This window comes from Colletotrichum chrysophilum (assembly GCF_026319265.1).
Source record: "Colletotrichum chrysophilum strain AFK26 chromosome Unknown scaffold_260, whole genome shotgun sequence".
In the NCBI taxonomy this organism is placed as follows: Eukaryota; Fungi; Ascomycota; class Sordariomycetes; order Glomerellales; family Glomerellaceae; genus Colletotrichum; species Colletotrichum chrysophilum.
Window position 1 is genome coordinate 20,125 of NW_026517547.1, and position 14,081 is coordinate 34,205.

General features: G+C 53.0%; 5 protein-coding genes across 5 annotated transcripts; 4 read left to right on the plus strand and 1 right to left on the minus strand.

Moving 5' to 3' along the window:
* Positions 1 to 1,075: 1,075 nt before the first annotated feature.
* COL26b_013832 (uncharacterized protein) lies at positions 1,076 to 2,535 on the plus strand (the record flags this gene model as incomplete). The annotated part of the gene is made up of 3 exons (XM_053186420.1): positions 1,076 to 1,091; positions 1,145 to 1,995; positions 2,041 to 2,535. The coding sequence occupies 3 exons, from the start codon at positions 1,076 to 1,078 to the stop codon at positions 2,533 to 2,535; spliced, it is 1,362 nt and encodes a 453-aa protein (XP_053029634.1).
* A 78-nt stretch (positions 2,536 to 2,613) lies between these two features.
* Positions 2,614 to 4,027, minus strand: COL26b_013833 (uncharacterized protein; the record flags this gene model as incomplete). Its single annotated transcript, XM_053186421.1, has 4 exons — positions 2,614 to 3,034; positions 3,098 to 3,251; positions 3,322 to 3,624; positions 3,685 to 4,027. 4 exons carry the CDS (start codon positions 4,025 to 4,027, stop codon positions 2,614 to 2,616), a joined length of 1,221 nt encoding a protein of 406 aa, XP_053029635.1.
* Positions 4,028 to 4,619: 592 nt separating this feature from the next.
* Positions 4,620 to 5,969, plus strand: COL26b_013834 (uncharacterized protein; the record flags this gene model as incomplete). Its single annotated transcript, XM_053186422.1, has 2 exons — positions 4,620 to 5,722; positions 5,780 to 5,969. The coding sequence occupies 2 exons, from the start codon at positions 4,620 to 4,622 to the stop codon at positions 5,967 to 5,969; spliced, it is 1,293 nt and encodes a 430-aa protein (XP_053029636.1).
* Positions 5,970 to 6,551: 582 nt separating this feature from the next.
* Positions 6,552 to 8,758, plus strand: COL26b_013835 (uncharacterized protein; the record flags this gene model as incomplete). The annotated part of the gene is made up of 4 exons (XM_053186423.1): positions 6,552 to 6,616; positions 7,045 to 8,027; positions 8,085 to 8,213; positions 8,310 to 8,758. 4 exons carry the CDS (start codon positions 6,552 to 6,554, stop codon positions 8,756 to 8,758), a joined length of 1,626 nt encoding a protein of 541 aa, XP_053029637.1.
* A 3,568-nt stretch (positions 8,759 to 12,326) lies between these two features.
* Positions 12,327 to 12,878, plus strand: COL26b_013836 (uncharacterized protein; the record flags this gene model as incomplete). The annotated part of the gene is made up of 1 exon (XM_053186424.1): positions 12,327 to 12,878. One exon carries the CDS (start codon positions 12,327 to 12,329, stop codon positions 12,876 to 12,878), a length of 552 nt encoding a protein of 183 aa, XP_053029638.1.
* Positions 12,879 to 14,081: the final 1,203 nt, after the last annotated feature.

Consider the following 14,081-nt stretch of genomic DNA (forward strand, 5'->3'; position numbering starts at 1 on the left):
AGCCATTATATGCCCGTTGGCCCGCCTGAGCCGTGAGGCACAATGACAGTCGCCCTCAGCATCAATCAAGAGCCATAGCTTGCAGCCTGTGTGAGTCAGCTGCATGTGTGTTTTAGTGTTAGATCTAATTTGATACAGATACATCCTCAATCATCACATTCAACGACTGCCATGGACGAAGCTCGCTATGCTAAGCGGGCGCGTCAGGCCTGCGAGCCGTGCCGGTGCGGACAACCCGCCACTCTCCCCGCACCTCATAGCCGCGGATCTGACGATAGAGCACTAGCAAAAAGAAGTCGAAATGTCCTGGGGAAAGGCCAATATGCTCATATTGCGAGAGACTTGGCCAGCAATGCGTGTATAATTCATCCGCCGAAGTTGTCGATACGCATCAGACGAAGCACAATAGGGAGATGGTATGTACACTACCAGGGTTGGCTTGGCAGGATTGAAGAAGTGAAGCTGAGCTTTTACGTCACAGGAACATCGAATGAACAGCCTTGAAGACAAGATGGATCGATTGATTCAACATCTTAGGTCAGATACTTTGGTCTCGTTCCACCTTCCATCCGGTATTGACTCACTCACAGTCCTGACCCTCAACCTCGGCGTCCATCGTCCTCAAACCCCATCCCATCACCAAAGCCTAGTACAGTGACGGAAGTCGCTGTTACCAGGCATGAAAGCCGTCCTGCACCAAATGAGAGCCCCAGGTATTTTCAGCTCATTATTCGCAGTGACATGAATGCTTCGCTGACCTTCCCCGAACAGCAGCATATCTGTTGTGACAGAAACCCATCTCAATGAAATTGGTCGCTTGTACCTAACATGGTGTCACAGCCAACCCATCACGCTCTTCCACGAAGAGAGCTTCTTGACTTCACTTACGACTCGAGATCCGGAGCTGATCCTCTCATTACAGGCATTGGTGCTTAGGTTTCCTCCAGGGTCACTGACTGCAGATGCCGAACAGCAGCTAAACACCAAGGCAAGGTCCGCGAGGCGCATGGTAATGGAGCGCGTCACGGAAGGACGGGTTGAGCTCTCAACCTTACAATCACTATGTATACTCAGCATGTTCGACTTCGCGAGTACTCAACCCCGCCATCCTTTCATCCACATCTCCGTACTAACACCTTCGCAGCCGGCAACGTCACACAATCAGGCCTCAACCTAAGCATCGCAACCCACCTCTCCCACTCCATCCCGCCCTCCCACAACCAGCGCACCGCCCACGAACTCAACCTCTGCCTCCGTGGCATCGCCGCCCTCCAGAACCTGCAAGGCTGCATCGTCCCCGCCACCGCCTCCCTCCACAACACAAGCTACACCCTCAGCCTGGCCCCCTGCACCTCCCCCTCCCTCTCCCACCTCGACGACGCCGCCCCAGACAACAACATCTCCACCCTCGCCGCCCACTTCAGCGTCACCTGGCGCCTCGCCCGCGCCTACGCCGCCTCGCGCGTGTCCCCCGACGCCCCGCCACCGTGGGACTCGCGCTCCGACTACTCCACCGTCATGCAGTCCCACCACGACATCGACTGCCGCGCGTCGGCCAAGTACCGCTTCGCATGCAACCGCATCGGCGACTACGCCCCGGAGGCGATCCAGGCGCAGCGCCACTGGTGGATGCCCTTCCTCTTCATCCAGTTCGTGCACGAGACGATCCCGTGCCTGCTCAACCACCCCTTCCTGCTGTCCATGCGCCTGCGCAGCTTCCGGCAGACGATCCCCGTGTACTTCATGCAGCAGTCCTTCGAGGCGATCAACCGCAACGCCGGGTGGGTGATTTACTTTGTGGATGTGCTGGAGAAGAAGGGCGTGCAGGTGTCGGATCCTGTGCTGGCACATTGTGTGGTGATTGTGGCGACGATCCATCTGCAGCATAGCTTTGTGCAGGATGACCTGCTGAGGGGGAAGGCGCAGACGGGGTTTGAGAAGTGTATGAGATTTTTGAGGAGGATGGGGGCTGTATGGCCTTGTGTTGCCAACATGGTGAGTGAGCTGATGCTGTGAGGTGTGCAAGCTGACGCGGAGTAGGCGAATAATCTGAGGAGGCTCCAGGACAGCATCGTCTTGAGACCGTCGCCCGCTCAGCAAGATGGATCCTCTCAGACCCGGTCTTTCTCAATCAACAGTCAACTTCTATGGGACCTGCTCATCTACGACAAGGCAGTCCGCCCCGACGCCGGCTGGGACCAGTCCATGTTCGGGCCGACGCTCAAGGCTGACGTTGCAGAGCTGTCCGCCGAGCACCGGGCTGCCGAGTTCGACCTCGTGGGGTCGGCGGGCATATCAGGGCACAAGGCCATGCCGAACGAGGCGGCAGTCTGGCCGCCCAACGAAGATCCGCCGCCTGTGGATCTGCCGCAGAATGCGGGCCTCGATGCGCAGGTGGGTGACTTGACGGGCGGGCCGTCGTTTGAGGATATCTTCTTCGAAGGGGTTGGGCCGTTTGGAGACCAGGCGAATAGGTTCTTTGATGGGAACGACTACGGACGGGCGATTGACGATTGGTTGAATCTAGGGACATAGCTATGCAAATTCATTCTTGGTATACGCAGGTTATTCACAATCTTGAAGTTCAGAAGATAATGTGCCGCATGTGTTCAATCACCAAGCCAACCCTTCCATCCGCTCAGGACTAGCAATACAATCAAGCCCCTTGCAAAAAGACACATCCTCGTCCGTCTTCTTCGAGACCTCGTGCCGAGGCGTAGCGGGCCAGATCTCACCGCCGTCATTCACCTCCTTTTGCCTATGACTAACCACGAGATCTCGGGTAATTTGCTGGAAGAACAGCGGCCCCTTCTCCACCCGCGGGTGAAGCTCCCCGTTCACAAAGATGCCCGCGTTCAGGTTCCTCTGCGCGCCGTTGCAGAGGTCCTTGTCCTCGCGGAGAACCTGCTTGAAGAACTCGGAGATGCTGGTGAACTCTTCCTCCGTCGAGTTCTTGTTGCGGTACACCTCGTACTCCATCTTCGTCTGGGTGGCGGAGACGGGGACGCAGCGCATGATGTACATGAAATCTGGTCTGGTGTAGGAAGGTGATGGTGTTAGTGTTTGAGTGTCAGTGATTGGGGATGTACGAGCTTACGTGACAGTCATGGACGCGTTGGGGTAGTAGAATGTACTGTAGATGCCTAAGCCCTGGACATCCGGCTTGTCCACGTTCCAGTGCTGGATCCAGTTGCCCCTCGTCTCGACCCAGTACTTGGTCAGGTCTGTGGTGCTGGCAACGGCAGGGTGCCCTGTTGGACAGTGGTAACACTGCATTGTTCTTGTCAGACTCGTCGTTGGCGTCGTTATGCATAGACGCACATACCTCGTTGTAATTGTCGGCCAAAGTCTTCCAGTTGTAATCACCAAGCATCTCCCAAGCATGATCAAACACGTAATCATCCATCTTGAAGTTCTGCAGCCGCGGCTGTTCGTCAACCTGCGCAAAGACCTCTTCCCACGAGACACCAGGCTTCTCCGACGCATCCAGGTTAACCCAGACGAAGCCCAGCTGGTCTACGTGGACGTGGACCTTGAACAGACTGTTCTGCGTCTTATCGAAGGACGGGAGCTCCTGGTACTTTGGCGCCTTGGCCAACTTGCCGTCGAACCCGTACGACCAAGCTTAGAAGCGCCTCGTATTAGCACATTCATCAGACCCCGTGCTCAACAGGCCGCACATACCATGATACTTGCAAGCAAGCACGCTCATGTGCCCGCTGTCCGTCTCCACAAGCGGATACGCACGGTGCCGGCAGATGTTGTGATGTCCGCGGATCTCGCCCTTACGGTCCTTGACGAGGAAGAAGTTGAACCCCGCCTCCGTGATTTGCACAAAGTCACCGGCCTCGACAAAGCGCGCCTTGTGCGAGACGAGCAGCCACCGCTTCGAGAAGATGGCGCGGCGCTCTAGCTCGTACATGCCCGGCGAGCGGTACCATGATGCGGGGAGGGCTCGGACGGACTGGGGTTCTGAAGGAGTTGAGGAGGGGGTGTCGGTGGACTTTCCTAGACCGAGCCAGTTCATCTTGGTGTTGTTCGTTGCTACCAAAGCCTAAGACAAATGTTCACGAGGTGAGCAAGGATTGAGCAATGAATGGAGCCGGTTACGCGATGAGATCAGGGTGTGTTATTACGGGCCAAGCTAGCAAACTATTTCAAACGACATTTTCATGCGAATCTCGCTATATACCAGTCCTGCAAGCTAACAGGCTCCGAGATAAGAAGCTCGAGGTGGTCTCGGCGTGCATGCCGGACCCCTGCCGGGGGGTGGCCCGTCCGCAGGTCCCCGTAAGTGGGTACGGACCGTGTTCCGTACCCACTTTGACGCCAGCGACAGTCCGCCCTCGACATCGACGAGAAAACGATTGGACAATGCAGTAACACGACGCCGAAGCCGGTGGACATGTCAATCTATCTTGGAATTCTCGTGATTTCCATGACGGCGCAAGAACAGCTGATGTGTGACGTTCACCGCCTGCTCACGGACCTCAGCTGGATCAATATCAGCAGCGTGTAGCTGTCTCTGCGCTGCTCTCCCTCAACTCGACACCACACCATCTTCTCTCACTCTCCGTCGCCTCAATAAACCGCCAGACGAGCACAACTACCCATCCAAGATGCTGTCCAAACGAACCCCCAAAGACGCGCCCATCGTCATCGTCGGCGCCGGCGTCTTCGGCCTCTCCACGGCCCTCGAGCTGCGAAAGCGCGGCTACCTCCACATCACCGTCCTCGACCGCTTCCTGCCCCCCGTCCCCGACGGCAGCAGCGTCGACATCTCGCGCATCATCCGCGTCGACTACGCCGACCCCGTCTACTCCCAGATGGCGCGCGAGGCGTACGCGGGCTGGAACGCGCAGTACTCGGATCACTACCACGAGTCCGGGTTCGTGATGCTCGCGGACCGCAAGGGCAACGGGTGGCTGAACGCGTCGCGCGAGGTCGCGGCGAAGAGCGGCGTGGAGCTGACTAACTACGCGGACGCGAACGACGTGCTGAAGGACTATCCGAGTGCGAAGGCGGACTTTGAGGGGCTGCAGGCGTGTATTAACCGTCGCGGCGGGTGGGCTGATGCGAAGGGTGCTATTGCGCAGTTGGCGGGGGAGTGTAGCCAGCTTGGAGTGCAGTTCGTCGCGGGAGCACGGGGGACAGTGAAGTCGCTCAAGTTTGAGGTGGGGAGAGTTGTTGGGGTGAATGTTCTTGAGGGCCCGCCGGTTCTCGGGGAGAAGGTTATCTTGGCGATGGGAGCGTGGACGAATCGCATCATTCCCATTTCTCACGCCAGCTCTGCGTCTGGACAGCCTGTTGGGTTCATCCAGCTTACGGAGGAAGAGGCTGAGAGGTTGAAGGATATGCCCGTCATGATCAACTTTGAGTCGGGCGTCTTCATCTTCCCGCCTACGAAGGGGAAGAACCCCATCCTGAAGCTCGCCCGTCATGGGTACGGGTATGCTACTGAGGTTTCTGTTGGCGATGATGGTTCTCAGAGGGTCATCTCTACGCCGAAGAGAGATGGCAGTAATGCGGCGACGGGATATCTCCCCGATGACGCGGATGAAGGTCTGAGGGAAGGTGTAAAGCAGCTGTTGCCCGAGTTTGCGTCACGGCCTTGGGTCAATCGGCGCTTGTGCTGGTACTCCGACACTCCTGAGGGAGATTTCATCATGGATTATCACCCGTCTATTGAGGGAGTCTTCTTCGCTACTGGAGGAGCAGGACAGTAAGTGATCCCACATAATACCATTGGTGACAATAGCTAACCGCGTGTCACGCTCAGCGCTTTCAAGTTTTTGCCTGTTTTGGGCAAGTACATTTCGGACTGCTTTGAGGAGAAGGCACCACAAGAGCTTCGACACAAGTGGAGGTTGCGCGCGTCCGAAGGTCAGGATGAGTTGAAGCTGGGAGATGGTAGTCGCGGCGGCCCGCCTTTGCGAAAGTTGACACCCGTAGAGCAGTCTAAGTTGTAACGTCGACTTAGCATGCATATAGATTCCGCGGTTCATGACGACCGCTTGACTCTAGACTAGAAGTATCTGAGTTCAAAAAAGCATATTAGAAATACTTGACCACCCTATTGGTATGCCGGGTGCATGGCACCGTCGAGAGCAACTTAGTTTTTTCCAACAAGGACTGGCTTATCGTTTGAGCAGACCGAGACTTGTTGACGCTGCTCTGCGCCGCTGGCCTCAAAGTATCGATGTCGGCGATGCCGCGAAGAGGTCCTGTTGGCCAGGGCTTATCGCACGGCCGGGATCCACCCGGTCCGCCTCCGGCCTACGCCGCCCCGTCCCCACTTACGGGAGATAAGTCCTGTCCACTCGGAGGGCTGCAATCAAGAGTAAGATAAGAGAACAAAGTTGAGAATGCCATGCACGTGAAAGATAGACGATGAACACCGAGCCAAGTCGTCGTTCTCAATCCGATGACCATAGAGAGCAGACCAAATTCAAAGCCTCATCAGAAAAGCAGAGAAGAACGTAACCTTCTCAGCCGCACTCAAATCCCCACGGAAGCCAAACACCTAGACATCATGAACAGTAACACCCAACATGGAGGCAGATCTCATGGCCTGCCGCAAGAGCGCAGGAAAGTCCCGTATCGGCGCATACGTGCCGTGATCATTGGCGCGGGGTAAGTTCTGCTAATAATGCTGGGGTCACGTCACGTTGTAACTGACACCATCTACATAGAGTATCAGGGATTTTGATGGGTAATACAATATTTATCAAAGTTCTTCTCTTTTACTAACGCCAGGGGATACTAGCCTACAAGTTGCGAAAGTACCTTGGAGAATACGTTGATTTCCAAATACTCGAAAAGTCCCCAGAACTCGGGGGAACTTGGTTCGAAAATAGATATCCCGGTAAGTCGTATTTTAAGCAGTACTGTTCTTGATCTTACTCATCATCAACCAGGATGCGCGTGTGATGTTCCTAGCCACTGCTATCAGTACAGCTTCGCACCCAACCCCGACTGGTCAAAATTGTATGAATATGCCTCACCAGTGAAACGAAGTCTTCATGCTGAGAAACGTTTGTCTAGCTACGCATCGTCCCAAGAGATCAAAGCTTACCTTGACGGTGTTGCTACGCATTTTGACCTGAAAAGGTTCATCAAGTTCAGCACCAAAGTCACCAACGCCCAATGGTCCGAGGACACTAGCACATGGACTGTCAGAGTCGAGAATGGTTCCACCTATGAGGCGGAGGTCCTATTCAACGCCGGTGGTATCCTCAACAATCTTCAAATGCCAAACATCACCGGCATCAACACCTTCGCTGGCCCCATTCTTCACACCGCCGATTGGGACTCATCAGTGGATCTCAGGGGTAAAAGGATTGGCGTCATCGGTGCTGGGGCCAGTGCCGTTCAGCTATTACCTCAGATACAGCCGACGGCGACGAAGGTCACCCTCTTCATCCGCACACCGTCCTGGATTTCACCTCCTGTCGCTCTACCGGAGGCTGACCGGCCAAGCTACTCTTATGACGATGGGGAGAAGACCAGATTCCGAGAAAACGATGCCGAATACCTTGAAGATCGGAAGCGGTTGGAGGCGCAGTTCAATGGCATGTTCGACGCCTTCTTCAAAGCTAGCCCGCAGCAGAGAGACCTCCGGGAACGATTTGAAAGCCGCATGAGATCTCTGATCCGCGATGTGGCTCTCCAAGAGCGGCTGATTCCCAAGTTCGAGGCGGGCTGTCGACGGATTAATCCTGGAGAGCAGTACCTTCTGACACTCCAAGAGTCAAACGTTGAACCCGTCTTCGAGAGTATTGAGAAGATCACTGCTACTGGCATAGTCGCCGGTGGAGTTGAGTATCCTGTGGATGTTCTCATTGCAGCCACCGGCTTCAACACAACCTTCAGACCGCGCTTCCCGATCATCGGTAGAGATGGCAAGAACTTGCAGGAGGTCTGGTCTGAGAGTCCCACTTCTTACTGCGGGACGGGCGTTTCTGGATTTCCCAACTACATGATATTCCTGGGTCCCAATACGCCCATATCCAATGGCAGTCTCATGGGTGAGTACAAAACCTTCACATGTTCGGACCTGGCTGGCGTTGACTTGTTGGGACCAGGCCCAATCGAAGCTACGGGCGACTACTTCGTTCGCATTCTCACCAAGATGATTCGACAACGCATCAAGTCTTTTGACGTACGCATCGAGGCTCAAACAGACTTTGACAACCACACACAAGAGTTCATGCGTCAGGCAGTCTGGACAGGAACGTGTCGGAGTTGGTGTGAGTTCATCCGGTGAGGGGAGAGCTAATGAGAGCGTTGAGCTAATTGGCCCCGCACAGTTAAGAAAGATGTCAACGGAAAGGTGAGCGCGCTGTGGTGCGGTAGCTCACTCCACTACATGCAGTCACTTGCCGAAGACCGCTGGGAGGATTACCAATGGCGCTTTGATGGGAACCGCTATGCATACTGGGGCAATGGATTCTCCTGGATCGAGAAACCCGAGTTGGACCCCATAGGCATTGATGAAAGGGAGTACTCAAAGACAATGACCACCATTGCAGAAAGATCATCGGACCTCAGCTTCTATCTGGGTAAGGCTGATCCCTTGCCAACGGGTGTCTTAGTTCACGTGGTGGACGCCGAAGCTCAGTGTCAGCATATCGTGGGGCAGGCTGAGGTCCGTGGAGCCAATCTGACCAAGTCCGAGCAGAAAGATGCGGACGTTACTGAGCAGGAGATGCGTTCTGGTTTAGAGTCTTGTGTTCCCGCTATTGCGGTAGGAGTTTAATAATAGCTGCAATAAATCAATTTCTCTATGAAAATACCATTCCATCTAAGTCTAGAATGAAAGTGACGAGGAGCAGTAAGCCAGACTAGTGATGCGCAGTGAACCTGTATAGTATCAGGTGGCGGGATACTCTAATACGTCTAGTCCTGCTGATCAGTACCGGCTGACTCCGGCAGACCCAAGAGACGTATAGCATTCGTTCGCGATATCATATCCACCTCATCCTCTGTCAAAGTGTTCGTTGTGAGAAGTTCGGTGAGAAACCTTTTGCCGCTACTGCTGGATTCGAACGGATAATCGACACTGAACAGGATATGTTCTATCCCCGTCACATGCCTGAGCATTTTGAATGTGTCGACACAGAAAATGCCGCTCGTCGTGATCCATATGTTGTCATGCCACACATCCTGGATGGACTTCGATCCCTTGTCGGCCATGGCTTGAAAGGCTGGCATACTCTCAACTCGGGAAAGCATCATGGGCAAAAGCTCTCCCATGTGGCCGATTATGATCTTTAGCTTAGGAAATCTTTCAAACACCCCAGCAAGGTAGAGCTTCAGAATGTGCAAGCCCACGTCTTCATGCCAGCCCCATGAAGCCGTGCCGAGACCTATTTCCGCCATGGTGGAGTAATGACCGCGATAACGCGATTTGAACACTTCGGGATTTGGAGGTGAAGGATGAAGGTAAATTGGGACGCCCAGCTCTTCCGCGGCTCCGAAAATGGGCCAGAAACGACTATCGTCATAGTGCGTCATGTCTTCCAGGTGATTGTCGACCATCGCGCCCACAAACCCCAAATCATTGACGGCACGTCGGAGTTCCGTGACAGCATCGTCGGGAAAGCCCATCGGGAGGGCAGCAAAGCCGGCGAAACGATCAGGAGTCTGGTGAATGGCCTTTGCCATCTCATCATTCGCGCGTCGGCACAAATCTGGCCGGTTCGTGGCTACTCCGGGGAGGTGAGATAGAATTTGGAAAGCAATCCCGCCGGCTTTCATATCGGAAAGACGTAGAGAGCCAAGGTCCCATGCTCTTGCCTGTTGATCGGGATAGATCTCCCATATGTTCTTGTAAAATGGGTAGTTATCGCCGAACGAAGGGAAAATGACATGCTCCTCTAGGGTGATAGCTTGGTTGTTCAAAGCCATGATTGAAACAAGATGTTGGTCATTATGTGGTTTTTTTTTTCTTTTTACCAGGATAGTCGCACGTGAATGCTTCTTCTGTCCTTCTTCATATGGATTCTGGGGTACTCTGGAGAGCTTTTATAACTACTTGAGTATGTGGATTCATTGCAGACGAAGGCAACGGATGGCCCGGCAAATCGAGAGTCAGTACAAACAACGAAAACACCGAAAGGCGATGTGGCGAGAATGATTGTGGGCAAGTCAAATGAGTGGGCGATCAAGATGTTCTTCGATTTGAATAAACCGGTTGGTTGTATCAGGATTGGCTATCAGAATCCGAAAGCGAGGTTCAGCATGTCATCGCAGTTTGGTGTGACATAGGGGTTTAGCTTCACGCTTAGAAGCTGATGTGCGGCCCGACCGGAACACTATCGGCACTTCGCGCTTCCGGCACTCGTTGCCTTCAACCCGTGGCCCGCAATCACATGACGGTATGACACACACGATTTACTACTTTTCTCCGGTGTGGTACTGCCAAACATGACTGTATCCTTCCTAATGCTTTCCATACGAAAGACTCCGCACAACGGCTCAACCACGCACGGAGAGAGGGCGTAAGTATGGACGCTCGTTGTAATTGAAGAGGCTGTTGCAGAGGAAGCTCCAACGAGGTCTAGACCCAGGAGTATTGAGGACGATAATTTCTCACTCATTCGGGCCAAGCATATGGGACTACAACATCCACCGCATTCCACCAATGGAACTTGCAGTAACCGGAGAGAACATGTTGTTCACTCAGACCATAATTCGCCACTTCAATCTTTTCTTACTAAACTGGGAGCAGGTTGATTTTATTCCTTCAAGTATAGCACAGGACGTGTGACAACTGGGATAGCTAGATCAATCACGCCTTAACAAGCTTCTTTCCAATTTCGAGGTAGAGGAAGAATTAGACTTGAGTGTGGTGAGCCAACGCCTGTTCCATCAACAGACTCTCGATCTCTATCCCAACGAGTAGATTTATGCAATCATTATGAATCGCAGCTGGCCAAAGGGTTCTGAGGCCAACCCCCCTGGTCAGAAGCTTGCCGCAATTGGAAAGTGCGTGAAGTGGCTTGATTAATCTAGCTACGAACGCCGGGCGCGCCCGGCTTGTAGGACAAAGTGGTGTGGCCGATCCCTTACCTAAAGGCGGGTTTCGGGCAACGGGTAAACGGGCGTAGGCGAGCCGCTGCGAGAACCCCTGCAAATGGGTCTTTGGGTCGACTGGAGGACGAGCGTCTGCGCCGCACGCTCAGCTGCCTAAATGCCATCTGACTCCGCTTGGAGAAACCTGCAAAGTCAAGGTTACACATAGAGTGTAGAGATCCTCGACCGCCACTCGCTTTTCAGCTCTAGATTTTGAATACTTGGGTGTTTGAGTTAGGAACATTTGATTATGCTATTAAGTATCTTCGGCAGTCTTTTCGAGACCCCTGCTTGTGAGGAAAGATTGGGAAGTTTGTTCGCTAAAGACGAACCAGTAGTTATTATTATAGGTAGTAAAAAGTAAATATTCAAATAAATTATGAATCTCTCTATTACTGAGAATAGTATGAAAGAGAATTCAAAGTCCCCCCTCTCTCCAAGTAACCCTATCCAGCGCTAGGCTAGATACACCTAGGTGCTACTGATAAACTAGGCTTTTTGGTTGGTCAAAAAAGCCTTGATTGACCCCTGAGTTGCTGCTACCCCTCACGAAGATGTACTGTAGTCAGTTGGCACTCCATGGGATAATGAATTCGAATGTAAGCAGCCTAAGCGATCCGAGGAAGGCATAAGCTGTTCTCAACTGAGAGGGTGGTGTGGTCTGAGTGCCTAAGTCCGAGGTGCCTGAGTCCGAGGTGCCTGAGTCCGAGGCGTCAGCTGCAGTATAATCCTGCGCCAAGAGCCGCGCCCACGATAGCTTTATGTTGTCAACTTACACCGAGAGATGATCAATGCAATCGGCCTCAGCGACCTTAGCCAAGGAACGCATTGTAAGGTCATGCTTATGGTATTGCAACATCGTGCTTATGTTATTGTAACATCGTGCTTATGTTATTGTAACATTATGCATCATTTTACACATTCAACGGAAACTGGTACACACATCCACCCTCGCTTTCAACCCCTGAAGCTTCGGAAACAATGACTTACACGACAAGCCAGCAGAGGATAGTAGCAGCAGACGAGACGGGCGAGCGGACGAGATGCGACTACCAGATGTCCAAGACTCTGTGATGGAAGTTTCCCAGAAATGTATAAAAGGCTCGCTCCTGTCTCTGTCTGTGGAAACTCTTGACTCCATCTCCATCCACCTCAATATCTTCGGCCTGCCAGCAGAAAGCCCAATCCCGCATCAAGCAATTTGCACAGCTTCACTTTAGAGATCCATTTCTCCATCTTTGCCAAGCAAAATGAAGTTCTTCGCCATTGTCAGCCTTGTGTCAGGCCTCTTCGCAACCGCCGCCTCGGCCGTCGACCTGCACCTCGAGTTTGCGGGCGGCTGTAGCACCAGCGGCGGCGGATTCATCTGCAGGGGATGGAATCCCAACACTTGTTGCAGCGTCAACTCGGGTACCTACTTCGCCAGTGCCTCGTTCAGGGCCATCCCGGCCAACTGGAATCTCCAGTGCCGTGGCCACGCCGGTCCCAACTGCGGCTCCATCCGCTCGCAGCAGGACAGCGGTGGCCGCGACTACATTTGCCTGAGCAACGGCCCCTATGGCGGGATCGGCTACGGCTTTAACAACAAGAAGATGATCCGCGGTGCGACACTGGAGGCCCGCGATGGCGAGGAGACTGAAGGCTGCGCCCAGCCGGACGTCCTGTACCTCGCCGACGGCACCCAGTACAACTACACCGCCATTGCCGAGGCTGGCCAGGCCACCGACGAGCTTGTCTCGCTTATCAAGACTGGTGCATCGGCCGAAGACATTCCCAGCGTTGACGAATTCAAGCTCGACTAAAAGCTCGTTCTGTGAACATCAGACGTGACTTCAAGACTCATCGCGCTATCACGCCCTCCCTAAGCCTTACACAGATATCCTATTGCGAGTGCTTCACCTGTTCTACCAGGTTACGATGCGGCCTATCGCCTAGGATTGCGCGGGTTTATACGTCTCTTATCCTGTAATTTGTCCTTTTTTATGAGGGGACGGGAGGTGGTTCTTTTCTCTTGCTTCATATGCTCAGCTTATCTGAGTATACTTACACACTCCTTTTGAAAATTACAGTAGATTAAGCCTAGGTACTTAGAAAATAAAAGATAAGACCTTTATTACTGTAAGCTACCTAGTACACCTCTATATAAGTCAAATGGTCGACCTAAGCTCTGAATCACGGCGAGAATCACGAAATCTCCAAAGACCTTGAGGGAAGGCGTCGAGAATATCAGAATGCATCGCCCACGATTTCCGCAATAGCACAGCATGCGAGAACGAGAGATTCCACCAGACCACATGTCACGCGAGTCCACAAACAGAAGCTGAGAAATTAGAATAAGTTATTACCAAGAGCATGCTCGCGCAGCACCACCAGGATGCTAAATATGACACGTATGCAGTTTAAGAATGTGAGGGAAGAAAGACTTGCGCAAGACTAGGCTTATTAGCCTCCGTCACCAACGTTCGATTTTGTGCATCCCCTAGAGGATCCATCAATTCACATACTATGAAGACGCAAAAGATGTTCGCTCGGTGAGAGGGGAATTGGTTTCTAGCCCTATGCTCGAAAAACCAGTCATCAAACACCTTCATAATATAAAATCAAGCAATCATTAGGAATTGCAGGTGGTCAAACGTTCCATTTTATGACCTTTGGCTGTTCTGAGTCCACATCCCTTGGCTAATTAGAAGCTTGCTATAAGCGGCAAGCGTAGCGAGAACCCCTGTATATGGCTCTTTGGATCCGGAGGGCAAGCGCCTGCGCCGCACGCTCTGCTGCCTAATTCCGACTCCGCTTGGAGAACTCTGCAAAGTCAAGGTTGTGCATCAAGATACTCGACCACTATCCGTCTTTCTTTTATAGAGTGTGGCCTATTGATTTTGATTCAGGAGATCCGGACCATCTGAACGATCTGAACGATGTCGTCAGGTATCTTCGGCGGTCTATTCGGGACCCCTGCTCGTGGAAAAAAGTCAGGCAGTTTATTCGCCAAAGACGACCCAGTC